Source organism: Procambarus clarkii, chromosome 49, assembly GCF_040958095.1.
Source record: "Procambarus clarkii isolate CNS0578487 chromosome 49, FALCON_Pclarkii_2.0, whole genome shotgun sequence".
NCBI classification, from domain to species: domain Eukaryota; kingdom Metazoa; phylum Arthropoda; class Malacostraca; order Decapoda; family Cambaridae; genus Procambarus; species Procambarus clarkii.
In genome coordinates this window covers 18,552,314-18,576,444 of record NC_091198.1, presented here as the reverse complement: position 1 = coordinate 18,576,444, position 24,131 = coordinate 18,552,314, and the positions used below count along the sequence as shown (strand labels likewise).

The 24,131-nt window shown below is 36.9% G+C and overlaps 1 protein-coding gene across 10 annotated transcripts in view; it reads right to left on the bottom strand.

Annotated features, from left to right (window-relative positions):
- LOC123763158 (zinc finger and BTB domain-containing protein 7A) overlaps positions 1-24,131 on the bottom strand; it is an 80,398-nt gene that overhangs the window by 45,158 nt on the left and 11,109 nt on the right. Inside the window, exons 6-7 of one of the 10 annotated variants that reach the window (XR_011222439.1) lie at positions 23,867-24,004; positions 13,874-13,993 (exon numbers count right to left, since the gene is read on the bottom strand). The exons of 5 other annotated variants lie outside the window; for them this stretch is intronic. Coding sequence is in view for 4 of the 5 variants with exons in the window: in XM_069303065.1 (XP_069159166.1) it covers positions 4,350-4,841 (492 nt within the window). In the remaining variant the exon portion in view is untranslated. Of the gene's footprint in view, positions 1-1,974; positions 4,842-12,045; positions 13,994-23,866; positions 24,005-24,131 lie in introns of those variants that run through there. 4 more of the 10 variants (XM_069303065.1, XM_069303064.1, XM_045750131.2 and 1 more) reach the window with 4 other exon arrangements.

The following is a 24,131-nucleotide window of genomic DNA, read 5'->3' as shown; positions in this document are numbered from 1 at the left end:
TTGTCAGGTAGGATGCTCCATTATGACAATCTTTCTTTGTTTCAAATGTGTTCAATTTGTTTTGTATTTTTTATTTATTTATAATAATGAAGCAGCCTACCTGGCACACACTGAACGAACCTTTGTGACATTTTTCCCTTTTTCAAATTTGTTCAATTTATTTTTTTAAGAAACATGGAGCAGCCTACCTGACATACTGATCATACCATTTTGACATTTATTCTTTTTTTAAATTTTTTTGTTTATTCTACAAAAAAATTCAATGCTTTGTAACATCACAGCAGTCACCCCTTTACATCCCAGCATCTTTAAAAAAAAAAAATTATTTGCATCGATGGAGGCGTCCAAGAATGTGCGAGAAGCAGCATGAACGCACCATGTGGTTTTCTCATTAATCAAACAAGAGTTTGCTAATCGAGACAAATTGTCGGCAATCGGCGCGCTCGTTATTCAAAATCCTCGTAAATTGAGGTGCTCATCACTCAAGGTTCCACTGTACTCTATATGGGTGCAAAATGTTAAAAGAACTGTCCAAGCAACATTTGGGACCATAATTGGAATATGCAGCAGCCATGTTGCATATTCATATGTGATGACCATATCTCAAGAAGCGTAAACAAATTAATAAGGGTGCAAAGACTTGTTACAAAATGGCTGCTGGAATTTTAGAACATGAGTAATGAGGAGAGGATGGAGGTATTAACCATGCCAAAGGTAGAAGAGGCAACATGATCACAACATACAAAATAGTAACAGGCATCAACAAAATAGATAAGGAGGAACTTTTATACCTGCAACTTCAAGAAAAAGCATTCATAGATTCAAGCAAAGGAAACAAAGGGATCACCACCTTGCCACAAACCACTTTCAAATTTTTATACTGTGCTATCACCTATCTTTCCAGTTAAATATCATTTTTTATACAGTATTTCATTCTATAATAATGACTTGCTTTGGGTTCCTGGTGGTGATATTTGCGGTCCCACCAGTCTGTACTGGATATCATTAAATCTAAATAAGAACTGTACTCCTCAAATCTCTAGTACATCTTGGGAAGGCATTGTCATCCATTTCACTACTCTATGTCCACTTTGTACTACAGTATTTCCTCTGCTTTGCCATTATTTTTATACTAATTGGTGAGCTGGTCTGTTCCTTATTCTCGATGGCAAGTACAAATTTCAGTGCCTTGCAAGTGTCAATGACTAGGAGCAAGCGGCAGCATGTAGTTGTTAGAGGCAGAGAAGAGAAGGGAGGGACATGGAGAGAGAGAGAGATCCCTTCCCTTTGGAGGGAAGTCCCTTCACTTTCTAGTGTGTGGTCTGGTCAACAACTTACAACCAAGGCTTGTGGAATAATACCCTAGTATCAGGTTATGTACAGTATTTAGAAATTTTGGTGCAGATATGCTTATTCCTTTTTGAGGTAATGCTCAAGCCCATCCTTCTGACAATGTGAAAATCCTTCCGACAATACGTTAAGATAGTTCTAAAACCTGCAACCAATGGGCTACAAGGCCTAAAAAAAAATAGAAACTTTCCTTGTACTGCTATATTGTACATAAGTATACATATACTGTACTGCTATACCTTGAAAGAACGATCCCGACACATGGAGATGGTCTTCATATATTGCCCGACACCACCATTTTCCTTTACCCATATAAAACCTTAACGTATCTTTACCTGGGGCACCTACTTATGAACCTTTGCATTAAGATCATTTACATGTTCTAATGAATCCCTAATTTAGTCGTGTATAAATTAAATAAAGACTTTATGAAGTAGGTGTAATTTCTTGTAGCAGAAAACTATATAGCCAGGTTGTAATACAAATTATAAATAATTATTTGTATTCTATGACAGCAAATGCAGATGATAAATGATAGAATATATAAGGATAGCTTAACCTTAGAATGCTGACATGTGTCATGGAAGTGTGAAATTTTGGTTAAAAAGGTTAATTCTCAAAAGCAAATATATTTATTTTCATTTGCATAACATTTGACACCAATTTATACAACTTTATTAACATTATAATATAATACTACAGTAAAATAATGTCTAATAGAAAATAAATATTTTTTGACTGAAACTTAAACTTTAATAATTCTTAAATAAAAATACTTATTGCATAATACTGTCAGCTTCAGTTTCTTAAAACTGTTGTAGTCAGAAATGCTTTGGAATGGCCAAGTCATATACAACATATACAAATATTCAATGTTCAGTTTACTAGCTTTTGGGTAAACTTGATTTCTTAACATTCATTATCACAAACTCTAGTTACACACACAAAACACTAAGATTGGATTATTATTAATGATGAATATCCTATTTATGTTTTATGTAAGTTTATATCCTACTGCTAAGACAGCTCATACTGTCTATTGTAACAAATTGTCTACAGCATATATAATAGATGAACTATTTGATGAAAACCAGTCCATACTCTGAAGTACTACACTGAATTCATAAATCTAAAATGAACAACCCAGACAATATGAAAAAAAAAAAACTCGCTAAGCTAGCACAATTTTAATTACCTACAACATAACTTCTTGGGTGCAGTTACCAAAATGCAGCTACAGGACCGGAGCTGTGCTCATAGTGTCCTCTATTACCAAACAATCTCACTAAGTTTTGAAGATGTTGAATGCTTCAACCTTTGTTCCAGCATTATCTTTTATATCTGCTTATAGGAGGTTGAAGTTGTAGACATCCGATGTTCACAGTGTTCTCTAATTGTGCTTATGGCACCACTTACATTTTGCTAGGGTTAATACACACTTCCTACTATATTTTTCACTCTATTATACAGCAATTTTATTATTTAATTTTGGAACTTGTCTTTCCAAGCTTTTTTCACTTGTATATAATGAAGATCTCCTTTGTCGTCATACCAAGAAATATACATCGAGTGCTCAGGATGGTTCATATAGTTTGAATGCTTGACTGAATCTATACAGGCAGTAAAGAGACCAATATTTTGTGTGCCTTGCAAGGGAATGTGAGCATAGAACAATATTCCATACAGGAGAGAACCAGTGCTTTAAAGTTCAAATTATATTAACTGTTTCTTATCCAAAACTAACCTAAAGAAAACTGTTAACTCCTTAACTCTATATTGTGCACTTTATGTAATTCACAAATTATATTGTTTACAATAATTTCTTATTTATTTAGTTTTGCCTACAACTATATAGTTAAGGAATGATATTTTTTGTTTAGGTTAAGTCTGGTGGCTATTTTTTCATACCTTCAGATGAAAAAATAGTTTATATAAAAAATATCTATAGTTAACAGATAAAAATAGATAAAAGATAAAAATATTCAAGTTAACAATTTTGAAAATTTTAAGTAAATCATTAGGGATATTCTGTTAGGTAACATGGCCATTAGGTACAATTTACATACTGTAAATATATACTTGTGTGAGTCACAGCTAACAGCCAGAGTTGGCCAACAAATTTAATTACTATAAATATTATATTTAAAAAAAAATTGTAACTTAGTGTATTGATACATATTTTAGTTTTAATATACATGATATGGACTTTTTATATTCAAACTCAAAACTAACCAGACATAACCATATGCCTATTATTCCCAAACTGTGCCAACATCGGTAAAACTAAACCAAAACTAAACCATTAGTAATTGATGTCATCAATGTAGTCTGTATTTCATAATATTTTCTGCAATGATATAGTATAAGACATAAAATGGTCTTGCTATCAAGCAAACAGAACTTGACACATACATACGAGGTTAGATTTTGGTTTGTTTAGGGTCTGCTGAAATATATTTTGTATTATATGTGATGTTTGTTTCCCATATGTCAAAACAGTAAGGTACTAAAGAATGAGAATAATTACTGGATAATATGTCTGTATTTTGTACAGACACCATTGTTGCAATATGTACTATCTTAGCAGAGGAGGGGATGTTTATGAACACATAAGTACCCACAACACATTACTTTGTGGAGCAACACATGAACCAGGTACTGATTATTTCAGTGTTAGGTAATACACTAATTCATAAAGTAACGTACATTAAACACACATTTCTGAAGAACAAGAAGGAAGACTAGTACAGGTACCTAGATATTTCTAAGAATTATTTCAACTACTGTACAATACAATATCGTTCCAAATGGATAAGAAATAACTTAGAAACATCAGTAAGGAAAATAAATATTCAGTTGGTGTGTGCACTGTACCATTCCTACGAACATTTAAATATAACTTACAAGGAATGCTTGGACATAAAGCCATTTCATAAAACAATTAAAATACTCTTAAAGAGTATTCACTAATCTTTAAGTAACCATTAAACATAAAACAATTATGAATGACTTAACATGTGTGCTTTTAGTGTTTCATGATCCTCAAAAATCTGAGGACACAATGAACACGATGCAAGGTTTTCTTTAATATGGGTACGAATATGAGTTTGAAGAGTACTAGTATGGGAGAACCGAAGAGAACAGTGTTGGCATGAATATGACTTTTCTTCGGTGTGGGTACGCATATGAATAATTAAAGTGGATTTCTTTGGAGTGGAATATGTACAGTAGGTACAATGATGAAGTTTTACTTTGTCCCTAGTGTGAGTAATGAGGTGCTTACGAAGTGCATTTGTTTGAATAAATCGAGAAGGACAATAACTGCATGCATAAGGTCTCTCCCCTGTGTGGGTGCGAATGTGTATCTTTAAGTGGTCTTTCCTGTAAGTAGCGTACGAACAGTAGGTGCACTGGTGCAACTTGGAAGTAGAAGTAAGACTTGTCCTGGGTCCTGTGGCTCCCACACCAGGTGTATCACTGTCCTCTCTTGCCTGTAGGAAATGTTTGGCTTTTGTCATTTACCAAAAGTCAGAAATGATGACAATTATGTCATTAATTCCAGTTATGAACTGAAATATTTCTGTAAATTACATAAACAAAAATAGTTAAACTACCACCATAAAAATTCTATTTTTTTTTTTTGGTTTTGAAAGCCATGTACAGTCTCAAAACGTTTATCTCATGCAGAACTTGAATTACCAGAACTACCCTTAGAGAAAATACTTAACTTATAATAGCATTCCCATTCACACATTAATCTAAATTATTTATCCAACTTAGAGAATACATAGGGTATTTCACTCACCTAGAAAATGTTGCAACAACCATGGTGACTTAGAACTTTAACCTTTGTAATACTCCAATCAATCTCAGGTGATTGGCTGCGCTGCACAAATCACCTGGAGGAGATTTAAAGTGTCCCGTCCTATTCAACAGTCCCACTATTTCTATGAGGGTGTCAGTCACTCCCTCAAGGCTACAAGGGATGTCTGTCATCTTAAAAAAAACAAGCATATCCAGGTGTCCTTCTTACGAATCATTCGTCATTTAACCATGTATGATACATGTATATCCAACTAAAAAAAGCAAAGTGTGAGCACAGGACGCACACTCTCTCTCTTGGGCCGAAATTATTGCAGATTCGAACAAAAAGGAGTTCCTAAGTGATGTGGAGGAATATTTATCAGTCAACGGTCACAAAATTTCTCCTTCCAACACACTATTTCTACTAAAAATGGACAGTGAACATGAGGAAGCACCTGCTTAATGACGGCATAGATGGCTACCCGAAACGGAAAACGGAACAGTCTGTCACTTTTGCGAGCCACATCCATTTTCTAGTACGACAATTTTTGGTCTTATGTAATGCATATGAGCAAAAAGCGATTTTCTTTGTAGGACAGGTTGGAAGGTGACGTTAGCGCAAGCAGAGTGAGGCCAAACATAGTTGTGATGTCTGAGGTGGTCATGCTAGAGCGCCAGGTCCAGCTGCTCGAAAGTGTGCATTCATGGGCATGTCGATCATGCAGAGGGTACCACCAATGACACCGTAGTGAGGTTTTTCAACCACACAAAGTGTGTTCTTGTTTGAACAAACCATGTGTGGGGAGGCTGATCTGTTCCATAAGGGATTTCATTTAACCTGTCAACCCCCCAGGCAACTCCTCCATAAGGGGAAAAAATCTATGGGCCTACATTTAATATAATGGATATAAAGGTTTGTGACTTACCTTATCAGGAGAGTAATGCAGTGAAATATCTTCATAATAACCCCTCAAGCACTTTTAGGCAAGTACAAATCCATCCCTCAAATCTATATTTATTACGTATTAATCATTTTGAACATGGTACTAGTATATGATAGAGCAATCATTGGCGAGCGTATATTACATAATGGCACGGATTTAAACTATCAGTCTTGATATACTGTAATTAGAAAAATTTCATGTACTGCATTATGAATTCTTCATTTTGACTATGGCATATGATAGAGTAATATTTTGCAATGTATGACACTATCAGAGATGGTAGCTTCAGAGAACAACATGGGGGGGGGGGTGCCCCCCTAGAAATGATATAATTATAGGACAAACAAAAATACAAAGTGGTTAAGAAGAATGGTCTGATGAGTGGTGGTGAGGGAGAGATGGAGGAAGGTGGTGGGAACTGGTTGCTTACCACCACCACCACCACCCCAGTCAGTAGGCATCCAGGCAGCGAGTTGGAGGTTCCTAACACTTGGTATTATGTAAATTTTCAATACAAATATTTCCACTCTTTCTTATCACCTTCAGCATTATGAATTCTACTGCGAGAAATCTTACTTATTAAAAAAGCCATATACACTGCATATGATGCTAGATTTGAAAAAGGTATAAATGAGCATAATTTTGGCACATTACTACATCTGTTTCAGCAATTTTAGGTACAGTACAGTATAGGTTTTAGTTATTAATGTGGGATAATAAAATGTGTACCATAATTTCTCATATATTACTTTTATTTTGAAGTTTTAATATATTATTTCAATGCTGGACAGCTGTGTATAGTACGCATTTAGTGTAAGGCAGGGACGAGTCATGATGGCCTGGCTAGGCAGTGGCTGGAGCGAACAATCCTCACTGAAATGAACATTTCTATATTCTACAAAACAACAGTTCCTAACAATTTGTTCAGACCATCCAGGAATTAGTTACAGCAGGGGTTCATTACAGTGATGATACACTGTACCCCCCCTTTCTGACGATTCAAACACTGGTGTCAGTAATTACTGTGTTGCTAAGGCACTCACACTCTCTCAAACCCATTTACTATTACTGTACTCGTCTCTACAAAAAGAAGCCCAAATATAATTCTTATTAAAATAAGTAGCGTATTGGCTCATTATATTTCTATAATACACAAGTTTACATAATATTTAACCAGTTGTTTCTTATGAGAAAAATATAATATATAAATGTTCCTATGGACATACAGTACTTCCCAGATGGCACAGTTAGGGTATTAAAACTAATTTCTTGTTAATTGTAAATTATTTTTATTTTCTCTATAAATTTCTTATACTGTATTTTATATTTTTGGAAATAAATTTTGTTTACCATAAACCTTAGCTAATAATAAAATATATGCATGCTACAGCATAATATGATGTATGTGTTTGTATGAATGAATATATAATATGTAGGTACTATATGGGATGGTGCCCGGATCAACCCAAAAGTGTCACTTAAGTGACACTTTTGATGTGGACGGTGCCACTTAAGTGTTGGGAACCCCAGAATGCAAAGCTGCCATCAGAACATGCATTAAACATGTGTGAACAGATGAAACACTAAAGGTTGCCATGGAAGCCGACCTCACCTTAAACACACACACATTACAGTCCCGCTAATACCCACCAGGCATCCTGCAAAGTTTAATGAGCCTGGCCCCAAGCATCTGGGCTTATACCTTGGATGGAAAAAGACATGCTGCAAGATGGCTTCTGGAACTGGAAAACAAAGAGCTACAAGGAGTGGCTAGAGATGTTAAATATGCCAACACTAGTAGATATACTGTATCAGGAAAAGAGGCAACATTATGTTTACATACAAAATAGTAACAGGAATCACCATGTCGAATTCTTGAAATCCGCAACTTCAAAAACGAAAGGTCATAGATTCAAGGTAAGGAAACAAAAGTACTGAAAAAATGTTAGAAAGTTCTCCTTTGGAAACAGAGTGGTAGACGTATGCAGGCGATGAGTCACAATAACGTGGCTAATGTAAGTTGACCAGACCACACACTAGAAGGTGAAGGGACGACGACGTTTCGGTCCGAAATGTCGTCGTCCCTTCACCTTCTAGTGTGTGGTCTGGTCAGAGTGGTAGATGGTTGGAACAAATTTGGTGGTGGAAGCCAAAACCATTAGTAGTTTAAAAGTGTTACATGACCAAGAACACTGGGAAGACGAGTCACCACAAACAAGACTCTCATCCTATAACTACAATTAGGTAATTAACAGATACCGAAGCCAGGCCATCTAGGCTGCCTCAGAGATGGAGAACAGCTTACAACTGACCACACCACTGGAACATTATCTAATAACTCATAGTTACAAACAAAATAAAATTTCCACAGAGACTTGTGTCCAATGTGTTTATCAACATCATAGTTGTTAAATAAAATGGACATAACTTTACTCATGCTCAGCCCTTAAGGAAAACAGAAACTTGTTAGCGATCAAGGAAATACGAGGAACCTTATACCAGAGCCAAAAGGTGGAAGCCGACCTGAACTCAAGAAGGGGGGGGGGAGAGTCCAAGTTAGTGTTGTCTGGATCCCGCAGAAGGAACTGAATGAAGTCTGCCTGTGCCAACGAATGCACAAAGTGGGATGACAGAAACAAGATTCATCTGCAGAACCTAACTGGACACTTGGGGAGGAGCAGTTGTTGATGGTTTTTGCAAAATCTGTGTATCATCAACATTTTGCTTATCTTCCATGGCAAATAAGCCCACATCATAGTGGTGTAGCAATTGTATGAATTGTATGAGGCAGGATCACTACCTGTCCTGTACCCAGGGTTATGTAAACACTATGATTCCATGTGTTTTGTGATTTTATTTCTCGGCACACTTTCAAAGATATATATGATGTGTGATAGCTACTGGTCTACAGTTTTTTTGCATGTGCTTTACTACTGTACCTCCTTTGTGAAGTGATGCAAATGCTGCTGTTTTAAATTTCAGGGATAACACCAGTATCTAGGCTCAGTCTCCAAACAATGGAGTAAAAGGTAATACCTATTCAACAGGGAGAGAGAAAGATACAAAAAAAAAGTTTAGAAAAACCAGCAGACAACCCTCAAACTCACAAGTAGCCAGTGCAGGCTCAATGGGTGGAGTTAAAATATACACCAAAGACCTATGGGGCTTGCCAGGATCTGATGGTAAGGGCCAAGTGGGACACCCAGGCACTGAAAATGCTTGCCAGGAGAACTGACACTGAACACGGCCTATGGGATAAATGCAGTTATGAAGGGTGTCGGCAGCATGCCATATATATACAAGCACTTGAACCTCAATGCACCACACCATAACAATAAACCCTAATTTCCATCACCCACAGGGCCATGCAATGGAGTTGAAGACCAATGCACTGCACAATAGGATGGTCTCTCAGGAGCAAACTCCTGAGCTCTTCAGAGAAGTTTCTGTCATAGTAGGGGAACACTAAATGAGCGAATAAGGAAGGGCTGCCTAAACATGTGCAGCTTGAGGGGAATCAAAAGTTATGTCCACACAACAAATGGAGCATGGAAAAATGTACTGGTGAAGCAAACACTAAATTTGTAAACCATACACAAAACAAATGGCTCCCACTGGTCAGAATTGAAAAGAGCCCACACTACAGTATCTTAGAAAAAACCTTGACCCACTAAAGCTGGTGATAGCAGGTGGTCTCACACTCGTGGCTATCAACGACAGGACTAAGGGTCTGATAACATGGAAGCTGGGAGCTTCCTCTGTGGTGCTTCCAGCAATTGGTGGCCAGCCATGACTTGAAGGTGGAGGAGTCCACGAGTGAATTGTTTGTGTTTACTGCCTCAGTTCTTTTCTCTGTGAACCATGTGGTTGTTTGTATTGCTTTTCTTACTTTCTGAATATTTTCTTGGTGAGGGTAAGCATAATCCCATGTTCCCTGTTCCTCCATGAGAGGGGGGGGGGAGGCAGGTTCTGGCTCTTGACCCCATTAGGCCATTCAGGATGCTTAAAGCCAATGTGACTAATGTGTGTGGAAATATGTTAATGAGCTAGCTTCAGGGAGCCACCATTCAGCCCCTCCAGATGTTTTTGAGACTAAAAAAATTAAATTAAATACTTAAGGGTCGACCAATTTTTGTTTAAATAAAGCTCAGAATAATCTAGGCTTTAAAATGGCAATACAGCATCATTAAAACTTACAAAATACAGAACAAAATTAATGAATTGATTTGGGCCCCATAAACAAAATTGTGCATCCAATGTGCCTGAATTATGAATAGAATGTCACACGCTAAAATCATAAGGTATTCAGCTAGGTATATGAAGTGAACTGAAACAACCATTTATAACACACAGAAATCACAATAGCCCTTGTGGATTTGTTCAACCATTTATTAACTGTGCACAAAAACTGTTACTTGTAATATTTTCTAATACAGGAGAGAGCGATGACATTAACACGAATATCATTAGCTCATAAGTATTCTTTGGAGTGCAAGACAAAGTGGAGTTTGACTCTCAAGCAGACGCTGCGATCACCATACCCTCCATGCTACCTAAGTGGGTTGCTCGGGCCTGCAGCAGTCTCCTTTGCTTATTACAGCTGAACCCCTTCCATATGAGAAGTGCCACCAAATATTGGAAGTGTCTGTAAGGAGTGTCAGCATATGTGGGGATTGATAGCAAGTGTGAGAAGTTGTTTCTGAATGTGGAAAGTGGCAATGGGTGATGTTGGCATGTAGAGTATGATGCAGAGTTGGTATGGGATGGAGTGAACATACTTTGACCAGACCACACACTAGAAGGTGAAGGGACGACGACGTTTCGGTCCGTCCTGGACCATTCTCACAATCGACTTGAGAATGGTCCAGGACGGACCGAAACGTCGTCGTCCCTTCACCTTCTAGTGTGCGGTCTGGTCAAATTACTTTAGCCACGTTATTGTGACTCATCGTGAACATACTTGTTAATGTAGTATTCTACTCGCTGCTAAGATACAAATGGCTGCCAGAGTAGGTGATGATGCATATTGTATTTACAATGAGTATTTGCCCAAGATAAACCAACTGAAGCAATTCAAGCAACTACTGCATAAAGGAGAAATACAATTACATTAATACAACAATCCATAACAAATGAAAGGTACTGTACTATGTCAAGTGGTGATGGTGCGGGAGGCTAGATGGGAGGGAGGGTCTTGCTGGGCAAGTGAGGGGGTTGTTTAGTGTCTGGATGTATAACAAACTTTGACTTATATAATGTAATTATTTTACATTTGTACGGCAACTAATTGTTCTATACAGTACTGTATTTATAATTTTGGCACTGAAATGATTGTATATGATTGTGCTAAAACAAAAAAAAAGGAAGACTGCATAATAACTATATTGCCTATCAATTTTGGAAGTAGAGAAGTATGGTTTAAACCTTGAGGCAACTACATACTGGTACTGTATAATATAATATACATACCATACATTTGATTTTTAGTTTCATTTAAAATGAATAACTCTTCCGACATGTAAATTTTCTCAAATAAGCTAAAAAATAAAAACTTTATATTAGTGCTAATAAAAACAAAAAACTAAAATAAGGCCTAAAATTTCACAGAACAGATATCTGTACTGTACTGTCTATGTTGGGTAATCCGAATCATACAGGGCCCACCTCCATGAGAGTTTGCCAGCTTTCTTACCAGGAATGTCCAAAAATTAACAAATTCACAATTATTTTTACTACAACCCAGTTTCTCCTACCATTTACCCCCCTCCCCCCCCCCCAGTTTCATGGGTAACCGTTTACTGGAAAACAACGAATGCGAATTTAAATAGACTACCAAAATTTGTATTACCAAGCTCTTATGTTATATCCATAAAAAGCCCAAGAACTGAATGAAGGCTAGCACATTAAGTTGCATTAATGAAGTTGCAGTAATGAAAACAAGCGAAAGTATCAGAAACTTTTTAATTATCAAAGACAAAAATACTGGCTTGGTTTAATGGATAAAAGAACGTATATAGCATATTTTAAAATCCCTTTTAATGCATGATAAAAAGCACCAAATAAAATGGTACATAGAGCAAACAAGACTTGTGTAAAATAGCAACAGGTTACAAGTGCTACACTTTAACTCACACTGGTAAAACCAATATTTATGCAGGAACAAAAAGAATAGATAATTCATTAAGATAATTAGTGTTTTGTGCTGTTTGAATGCAGCCGTTATACTCTAGAGTAAACGCTTGGCAATCGATAAAAGCAAATATCCTAGAGCCTTTAAAGGGATCAGGTCTCTTCCTGTAATTCACATTAATATTACTTCCCTGAACCAGCCCATGGATCATGGTATGATTAAAAATCTTAAGCAATATATACAGTATATACTGTATTGCCAGAAAATCTAGCTGGGAACTCTTTGAGACTTTCATGGTTACAGTTAAAACTTTGGTAAATTTCTCATTATCAAGTACTGCTTCTTGCCTGGAGCATACCTCAACCCCTGGAGGGGGTTCTGGGAGTTCTTCTACTCCCGAGCCCAGCCTGGGGCCAGGCTCAGCTTGTGATAACTTGGTCTAATAGGGTGTTGCTTGGAGTGGCCTGCAGGCCCACACATCCACTACAAACTAGTTGGTCCTGCACTCCTTGCAGGAACTTATCTAATAGGTTATTCAACAAGTCCACCTTTGTTCCAGTAATATTTCTAATGTGTGCTGGGAGAGAATTGAACATCTGTGGACCTCTGATGACCATACAGTGTTGTCTAATTGTGCCTATGGCACCTTTACTCCTCACAGTTCTATTCTGGATTTCCTTCAAGTGACCCTTACTTTCCTGCTTCCTTAAGTGATCCATTAATTTCATCAGCAGTCAACAATATAGGAAACTCCATGCCTCTAGCAGAAGGTACCAGTTACCAGCTTCAGTCCATTCTCAGCAGCATATAATCAACTCCTTCATGCTTCAAATTATATCACCTTCCTTACCAGAATTACAGCCTTTTTTTTTTTTTTTTTTTTTAGCCAAGAACCAATTAATTTTTTTAGTGTAAAATTTAAAAAATTCTATGTACAGTATATATACATTATCATAGTTAATCCGACTTGCTTATCTGGAGAGTCCCCAAGTATTTACATGCAAGTTGACTTTTCAAATACCAACAATACCGACGTGATGGATAATAAATAAGGCACCGTTTAGCTACAGTTCACAGAGCAGAAATACTGTAGTTTTGTTTAAAATCACATACAGTAATACCTAAATCATATACAAGCCTTCTCAACTGTGGCAATACAGCCATAAGTAAGTACTCCAATCACCTTATCAAGCATAAAAAAAAAATGATGGCAGTCGCTGATAATGAGTGACAAATAGAAATAAGTATGCAAAACATTTTCTTTACTGCAAGTTTAACAGACGATCCTTTCCAGGTGCTGGCAAGACAATTCATATACTGTATGCTGTATTATATTATTACCTGCTTTACTATTATGCATTTGTTTTACATTATTTTATATTGTATAATCAAAATGTAATTAACAACAACTAATTTTTTCTTAAGAATTTGATGAAGCAATGAAAGTTTTATGAGTTGACATATGACTTCTTAAATGACTATTTCGAGCAAAGCTTTGTGGACAAAAGGGGCATGAAAATGGTTTTTCTCCAGTATGAGTACGGATGTGATTGCTCAGAGTGCCTTTTTGGACAAACCGAGATGGACAATAAGGACACGCAAATGGCTTCTCTCCTGTGTGGGTACGAATGTGCATAATTAAATGGTCTTTCCTGGGGGTGAAGTATGAACAGAAGGTACACTGGTGAAGCTTGGAGCTAGATGTGAGGCTTGTTCTGGTCACAGCAGCTTCTTCCATACCAGGTCTCTCCCTGTCATCTCCCGCCTGTAGGAGATGTTTGGCTATTGTCATTAACCGAAAGTGTATCATATGCACTTATTATTTCATTTATTCAGCTATTAAAGCATTATCACTTAATTATTGTAAGCAATATACTGTAAATATATATATATATATGTTTCTCAAGTCCAAAGTTACTTTTGGTTTTTGTCTAAAAGCCTCAATCCTATAGCCTTTACTGCCTTTTAAGCAACAAAATCATCGACATATGGGCTATGCACGCACCATATTGTTTAAGATTAAAGTACTGTAATAACAAAAACAATCCAAATGAATGCATGTGTAAAAAAATGAATGGTACATAATTGCTTTTAAAAAGATTGTGCAAGAATGTTATTAGAAAAATAAAAGATGAATAATAAATTCAAATTAGAAGTACAGTACAAGAAATAATTAATTTTATGGGTAGGAAGTGTCAACAGAGGAGCAAAAGACCCGACCCCCCTTTTAAGAGTAAGGGATCACATGGAAAGCTTTATAATGTACGAAATTTAACGATTTATGATGATAGTATCGTAGTTGAAACGATATGCTTTCAATATTCAACAGTAACTGTTCTACGTGTCCTATTATCTCAATAATAGTATATTATACTTGTCTATATAAAACCTGCCCATTCAAAATCTAATTGTTTTAACCCTTGGACACCAGCTATGGAGAAATGCTATGGAGAAAGCAAAAAATATATGATCATACCAAAAAATATTACTATGTGCAAAAAAAAAAATATAAATATTAACCAAAAAAACCTAATAGAATTATTCATTTGTATTCAAAATTTAAGAAAAACATAAAAATAAATATTTACATTTTTAGTGGATGGAGGTGTTCTAAAAGACTGCATCATGGTTATGTGGTTTGGCATCTATAAACACAGGATGCCAACTTTGCTGACTGACAGCATAAAAAGGCCATTACCACTGCCATTTGGCTTGCATAACATTACTATATCTTTTTCGAGACTTATGACAAACTTCTTCCAAAGACTGACGATACAGTAATACCTCCATAGTTTACCTCAGTGACCTCAAAAGCATGTCTAGGGATGTACAGACTTACTTTCAAAGTTTAGAATATGGTCTTCAGAAACTAGATGAAGCTATCCTGAATATCAAACTTGGTACATGTAGCATCAGCAAAAAGAAATAATAAGAGATAAATTTCTAGGTCATCATCACTGTTGACTCAAAGATGAACATGGTTCAAATCTATCCCATGTTTTATGCTGTCGAAGATATGCAAAAGTTCAGAGGTCTAGCAGGATTCTACTACCCATTCATTGCCGGATACTCAATAAATGCATCTCATCTCATTCATCTCCTTAACCTTTGAACTGCACAACAGGGTCAGGGATGTTCTTGCTAATTATCCATAAGCTGTGCGACACAGTCTGGGATATTATAACAGTTCAGCGTAAGATTTTAAACTCCTGCATGTACATGGGGCTCACATCTCCCTCAGGTTACCATTAAACAGAGCATACCTGGAGCATGTTCCGGGAGTTCTTTTACTGCCCGAGCCCAGTAGACGCCAACTGGGGAAAAAAAATCTTGGCCACTCCTCATGAGTATGAGTGTGCCTCAGTACAGAGAGCAACCATAAGCAGTGCATGCAGCAGCAGCTCACAGCACTACCATGCAGCTCATGTTCACAACATTACTTAATAATGATGAAACAAGTAAGTAACTGCAATTATTTAGCTATGTTAGTGTAATATGAACAGAAGGTACACTGGTGAAGCTTGGAGCTAGATGTGAGGCTTGTTCTGGTCACAGCAGCTTCTTCCATAGACTGGGAGATAATAAACAGGGAACTTACAAACATTCCATGGGGAACTGTTCTAAATAATACAAGTCCTACAGAAGGAATAGAAAAACTGACTTCAGAAGCGTATCAAGTCTGTCTGAAACATGTTCCTTTGAGGAAAGCCAGAAAGAGATCTAACGTAGAAAGAGAACGCAGACGACACTATAAACGTAGGAAAAAAATAACGGAACTGCTTATGCAGACACGAATTTCCCATCAAAGAAGGAATAATTTAAATAGGGAGATTGAAGAAATCGAGCGGAAATTGAAACACTCATATGAAACTGAAGAAAGGCAGTTAGAACAGAAAGCAATTCAGGAAATAAAGAAAAATCCAAAATATTTCTTCTCATATGCGAAATCAAAAGCAAAAACCACTGCCAGTATTGGACCTATTCGTACAAGTGAAGGTTCATACACGGAGGATAACAAAGAAATTAGTGAAATCCTAAAAAAGCAGTATGAGGACATGTTTAGCACTCCAATAAACAACATGAAGCTGGAAGATCCAGACAATTTCTTTATGCGGGATATTCAAACCCCTGTAAATATAACTGATATAAACACGAGCGCACTAAATTTTGAAAAAGAAATTGAAAACATGCCCATGCACTCGGCCCCAGGTCCAGACTCATGGAATTCAATACTGTACTGTATTTATAAAGAAATGCAAAGTGCCGGTAGCACAGGCACTCAGTATAGTGTGGAGGAAGAGCTTGGACACGGGGGAGATACCAGATGCACTTAAAGTAGCAGACATAGCCCCTCTACACAAGGGAGAGAGCAAAGCATTGGCAAAAAATTATAGACCAGTTGCACTAACATCGCACATCATAAAAGTATTTGAGAGAGTGATTAGGAGTCAGGTCACCAATTTCATGGAGACCAATGACCTTCACAACCCAGGCCAACATGGATTTCGAGCGGGAAGATCGTGCCTCTCACAGCTACTTGAGCACTACAACAAAGTCACTGAGGCATTAGAAGAGAAACAGAATGCTGATGTGATATACACGGACTTCGCAAAGGCTTTCGATAAATGTGACCATGGCGTGATAGCACACAAAATGAAGTCAATGGGAATAACCGGTAAAGTAGGACGCTGGATACTCAGTTTTCTGTCAAACAGGACTCAGCGGGTAACTGTCAACCATATAAAATCTAGTCCAAGTGCAGTGAAAAGCTCTGTACCTCAGGGTACAGTCCTTGCACCGCTGCTTTTCCTTATTCTCATATCAGATATAGACAAAAATACAAGTCACAGCTTCGTATCATCCTTTGCAGATGACAGAAAAATCAGTATGAAAATTACCTCGGCTGAGGACATTGAAAAACTTCAAGCTGATATTAATAAAGTTTTCGACTGGGCATCAGAAAATAACATGATGTTTAACAGTGATAAATTCCAGGTACTCAGGTACGGTAAAAATGAGGACCATAAACATAATACAGAGTACAAAACACAATCAAATGTACCCATAGTAGGAAAACAGCATGTAAAGGATTTGGGAATAATAATGTCTGACGACCTAACGTTTAAGGAGCATAACCAAGCAAATATTGCGACAGCCAGAAAAATGATAGGATGGATTACGAGAACTTTCAAATCCAGGGATCCCATCACAATGGTTTTACTCTTCAAGTCACTTGTGTTGTCCCATCTTGAGTACTGCTCAGTACTCACTTCCCCCTTCAGAGCAGGAGAGATTGCTGAAATAGAGGGAATACAGAGAACATATACGGCACGCATAGATGCAATAAAGCACCTAAATTATTGGGATCGTCTCAAAGCCCTCCAAATGTACTCACTAGAAAGAAGACGAGAGAGATATCAAATAATATACACCTGGAAGATACTGGAGGGCCAAGTACCAAATCTACACAGTAAAATAACAACATACTGGAGTAAACGACATGGAAGAAAATGTAGATTAGAACCAGTGAAGAGCAGAGGTGCCATAGGCACAATCAGAGAACACTGTATAAACATCAGAGGTCCGCGGTTGTTCAACGTCCTCCCAGCAAGCATAAGAAATATTGCCGGAACAACCGTGGACATTTTCAAGAGGAAACTAGATTTATTCCTCCAAGGAGTGCCGGACCAACCGGGCTGTGGTGGGTATGTGGGCCTGCGGGCCGCTCCAAGCAACAGCCTGGTGGACCAAACTCTCACAAGTCGAGCCTGGCCTCGGGCCGGGCTTGGGGATTAGAAGAACTCCCAGAACCCCATCAACCAGGTATCAACCAGGTAATAGAAGATCCTGATTGATAAAAATTATGTACAAGGTTCAAGTATCATTGAACCCAATGCTGGTTATGATGTTCACAGCATGAGGTAGACATCCACAGCACACAGCCATGCTTTGGTGCATGAATGCATCATGAAATGGGACCTTATGTTTCTTTAAAAAAAAAAAAAAAATTGTGGGAAGTAATTTATATTGAGGATTTAGTGGCCAGGATTCTGATAATAAAAGCAGTGTTCTGGCTAGTTAGCAATGTGTATAGTGTATTGGGAGGCACTTTACTGTGTCAGGTGCCGTCGGCAACTAACTAGCGTCATTTTTTGTTTAATTTTTAAATCAGATACACACACACACCTGACTATCAGGCCAGGAGTGTGCATCTTACAGGGTCATCAAACCCCTTACTCAGTTATTAATTATAATTATTACTAGAATCCACCATCGAACAGATTAAAAGTATACCTGGAGAGGGTTCCGGAGTTGTTCTACTCCCCAAGCCCAGTAAAGTGGTAATAGATTTATGTTAAGTCAAAAGAGACGCCTTAATGGAGATTTACACAAGGCTGAATTGAACAAATCGTGTAGTGTAGTGTAGTGTAAAGCTGAATTGTCTTCTCAGACAACACATTCCATGGCTCTTGTTAACTTGCTACACTATTGTATATGGAAAATTTATGCATAAATTATAGTTTGTGGTAAATCTTGTTAAATTACATTTCACACACATGTACCACAAACTCATCCCCACCACCCCCATGGTTTAATTTGGATTAAATCTTCTTGCCACTTGATAGTTTTCCACCACAAAATATTTTGAATTAACACATTTTAAACCAAAATTATATTTAAAAATAAAGTTATACCACATTAAGCAGTCTTTGCCTTCACATATTTTAAGCATTAATAATTAATTTATAAATATTAAATGAACAAAAACACCCCCCCCCCACTTGATACGAGTGTCTTGTCAACAACACTTGCCTCCACACACAAAGTACTGTACAAATAAACAACTTCACACATACAAATTTAGTGTAAAATAAATATAAATTACTGTTACTTAATAATTAAGTAAAGAAAAGCTAGAGGGTTGAGTACAAGCTTCATACTTTGTTATGTGTCGGGTCAGTACACTGCCGGTGCACAAGGTGTTGGCCTTGTTGGGGCGTGTGGTGTCAATACAGCAGGAAGGTGCGGCAAAGAACACTAGTATCATCCCACCCTTTGGTCCCACACACAATACTCACACGATTATATATGCTTCTTGAGGAAAATTAATGTAGAGTGGTGGATAGAATATTTGAAATAAATTTATATAGAAAATAGAAAACGAGAGATATTTTATAAATACTGTACTGTATGTATTTTATGCAGACATTTAATGCATACACGAGCACCGAACTTTTTTTGTTCTTTCATTTATAAACCGAACGTAGCGGAAAAATTAAGAAATCGGTAATTAAACAGACTGTAGTGATAACAGTACAAATAATAAACTGGCTCACTGAACAACCACTGATCATCTAACACTGACTGATGCTGCAAACCAATTCATACACACAACATGAAGCCTTGCCAACATAGTCCCAGTGAATGTATTTGTTGTTTACAAACCAGCACTCAAGAGTAGGCTGAACAAAGAAAATTATTCCTACGGGGTGATCAAAATATTCTGAGACTATACACGAGCGTATCGTACAAAAACTATTGGCTGCAAAAGTACTCTGCATTATTTGAATCATGCCTATCTTCTCGGGATTAACCTCTCAAAGTATATTATCTATAAGTGCTGCATAGTTGGCAGGAATGTGCTGCCATTCTTGAGGTGTGGGGTCCATCCCATGCTGCTTTAAACTGTGTAATCAGGTCTTCAAGTGATATTTACTTACTGTATGAGTAAGGGCATTTGTCTTTTTCTTATATTTAACTGTGGTAAGTTCCAAGTAAGAAACAAGTATTTTTACAAATACAGCACACTATCACCAGACATTAAATGACCACATAAATTGGACATACTCCAGCTTAGTGTGTGTCAACAACCAGAGCAGGAAAAAAACATTGTATGACCTGATTACTGGTGTTGCACATTTAATTCAAATGAAGCAATCGGCAGTGAATGGTTCAACATACTGAAGGACTTTTTAACTTAAATGCAGCACTATAAAGTGGTTGAAACCATTAAATACCCATTCAATCACATTAATCACTAACATTTACAACACTCATTTAATATTAAGACCTTATATTTTAGTCCAGTAGATAGTATTTTTTTTTAATAAGTGAATTTGAGTAAAAGCAGATAGAACACAAAGAGAAATAATTCACAATTGAATGACATCCTTTTGTCTTCACAGAATCGCCCATCCAGCAATGTCAATCAACTCTTCTCAAGCACTCACTTGTCACTGACCACTCCACTCCAACTTTCTCAGAAATATCAACTTGATTGTTAAGAAATACAACTTAAAGAGTTTTACAGTACATAATAGTGTAGCAGATATACTGGGTAGAATAAAGACTAGTCGGCAGAGAAAGCTGGAAAACCCCAGCTGGATATTTTGAATTATGAAGTAACCACTGCCACAAAGATATAACTTACAGACAGGCCTTTTGAGTCCTACTCAAGTCAGATCTATGTTGTATGAACTGTGTTGGGAGTGATCTTGATCTAGAATATCCCCAGAACCTATTGATGGAGAATGCTGTGGGTGTGAAAAATTTTATGCAACTTAAGTTTAATTAGTTTATATCAGTTTTTAATTTTCATATCCTAATATCCTATTGCTCTAATGGAAAACTACGCTATTTTTTACTATATATTGTATTTGGAGTTCTATAAATATACTGTAAATATTTTAAATATACTGTATCTTGGAGTTCTTTGCTAAAAGAAAGAATTCAACTGGTGACCAGACCACACACTAGAAGGTGAAGGGACGACGACGTTTCGGTCTGTCCTGGACCATTCTCAAGTCGATTGTGTGGCTTGAGAATGGTCCAGGACGGACTGAAACGTCGTCGTCCCTTCACCTTCTAGTGTGGGGTCTGGTCATCATACTTTAGCCACGTTATTGTGACTCATCGCCTGCAATTCGACTGGTAAATTCTTAGTGAAAAATTATCAGGAGCTAAGATTTCAATATTCTGTATATTAGTTCAAGATAAGGTTATATTAACACTTTGACGTGCCCCGCACGCCACCCCTCAACTGTGCGATTTGGGTCCCAGGGTTTCACGGGAGCGCGCGTTAATTCTGAAAAGTGTATACTCTCTTCAACTTTGTCACCTTAATTCTCGTCCTACGAGAATAAATTTGGTATCATTGTGTTTGCAATAGAATTCTCTACAGCACTAAATGCATATAAACTCCAAAAGCCCAGCTAATTACCCGCAGCAAACAGAGAAAGTGCGAACGAGTTACCCAGGAGCGCGCAAAAGCGATAAAATGTGTTCACTCTTTTCACTCTGGTCACCTCAATTTTTGTCCTAGGTCTTTCATTTTGGTATCAATGGGTTCGCAATAGAACTCTCTAGAGGAACGTTAGCATATAAAATAAAAAACCTGGTCACGCTCCATTCGCCGACGAGTTGAAGACGGGCCACTCGTTAGCCGCGAGTGAGCGCCCAGACGCCTTCCAGCTACACTCCCAATTCCTGCCCACAAATGTTTAGTATTTAGTATTTTAGTATATGTAGTATTATAGTCTAGTAATTTTTTGTGTAGTAGTTGTACATCACATAAGCATTGTAGATAGCCATTTGCACAAAATAGATGGTCATTTTCTTCGTCCATTTGTGAGTTTTCCTTATGAAGTGATAATATTTGATCATTTGGTCAAAGTGATCAACACCTTTCATGTTTGTATTGTAGTCACAGATTGCATTCGGCTTGTTGACAGTTACCAAACAGTCCCAAAAAAATTGGATAAAAACCTGATTTTTGGCAATTATTTTAGTGGATGACGCAATGCTGCGTCATCCCCGAGATTACCGACAGTAAACGGATGACACAATGCTGCGTCATGCCCGGACTAAAGTGTTAAAAAAAAATAAAAAATTCAAATTATATATTTTTATATTAAAACTAGTACAGTAATTTATATACTGTATTATTTGGAAACACTCATAAAAATGTATTCGACTATTTGCAGTAAGAAAACCCCTTAATAACCGATGACAAGTAGCGAAACTTGGAGTGCGCACAACACAGTTTCCATGTACAGTATATTAAGAAGTATTGATTATATATTGTGTAACTTAATGACTTAAAAATCTTTCTACAAGATGAAGTATAACATATTGCATCACTGAAAACTTTTCCTTTAAAAAAGTATTAGGTTAATAGTACTGATACCTGTACAGTACTTCAGTTATCAACTTTTCAACTAAACACAATAACAATTGTCATATTATTTTCAAGTACTGTATAATGCAAACATAATTCTCAGATCTTCTTGGAACATGTTTTGCACAATTTATAATTAATTTGCATAATTTTAAGGTCTACAATGCAAAGTCAAACTACAAGCAATAAATCTGTCCATATATTTTTTTCATTGTAGAGCAATGATAAGCGGAAAAAAATACCTTACATGATCAAGGTTCAGACTACATTGAAATTTAGTTCCAGTTGGTGTAAATCACAACTGCTGTGAACATAGCGCAGAACAAATAGTTCCATTTGCTGTATATCACGACTGCTGTGAATATAGACGCAGTAACAAATAGTTCCAGTTGCTGTAAATCACGACTACTGTGAATATAGACGCAGTAACGAATAGTTCCACTTGCTGTAAATAATGACTGCTGGGAATATAGTAATAGTAGGCAGTCATTATTTGCCTACTTATTTGTTATTAACTATTTGCTTCGTTGAAAATAGGTACAGTATATGAATCCAAAATTAACTATATAGTATACATTGTTACTGGAGAAAGGAGTCGTACTATTTTACACTCTGCTCTTTAACAAATCAGCAATATCATATAGAACTGACTAGTGAGCAATGTGTTTTTAGCTAAGAGGCTACAGAAACAGCACAGTTCAAAACCTATTACCGTATGTAAATAGTTCAGTGACTCGGAGACACTAGAAAAAATAGTTAAAACCAAATGGGTAGAACACCTGGAGAGTAATGACATAATAAGAGTATGGTTTTCAAACAGGAAGATCCTATATAACAAATCTATTTAGATTTTATGATAGAGCCACTGAGATACTACAGGAAAGAGATGGTTGGGTTGACTGTATCTGGACCCCCCCCCCCCCCAAAAAAAAGACTTAACAGTCCCACACAAGAGGTTGTTCTGGAAACTGGAATATGCTAGAAGGGTCAAAGGAAGACTGTTGACATGAATGACAAATTATCTAACTGACCAGCAGATGAGGGCAGCAATTAAAGGCACTGTCTGACTGGAAGAGTGTTACTAGTTTAGTACTACTGGGTTCAGTTCTTGCACCAGTAATGTTCATCGTCTACATAAATGATCAACCAGAATGAATAAAGAATTATATGAATATGTGTGCTGATGATAAGCTACTAGGGAAGATAGGAAACCTAGATGATTGCGATGGCCTTCAAATTAACCTAGATCAAGTAAGTGCTTGGGGCACAATGTAGCAAATGAAATTCAATGCGAATAAATGTCAAATTATGAAAGTGGAATATGAGAAAATAGACCACATTCAACCTACAAATTATAAGGAAAGGACTTAAACAATTCTTACAAAGAAAGAGATCTAAGTGTGGTTCTCGATGGGTTGCCACCAGAGGAACATGTAAAGGACATTGTGCGTGAGCACATACCTGCACTTTCCAACTTCAGAATCACTTAATCACATGGATGGTGAAATACTAAAGAAACTGTTCATGACTTTTGTAGCATCAAAATTGTATTATTCAGCAGGTGTATGGGGCCCATATCTCCAGAAGCACATCAGTAAACTGGAAAAGGTGCAAAGGCATGCTACAAAAATGACTTCCTGAATGTTAAAACAAGAGCTATGAAGGGAGGCTAGAGACGTTAAATATGCCAAAACTAGAAAATAGAAAATAAAGAAACGATATGATC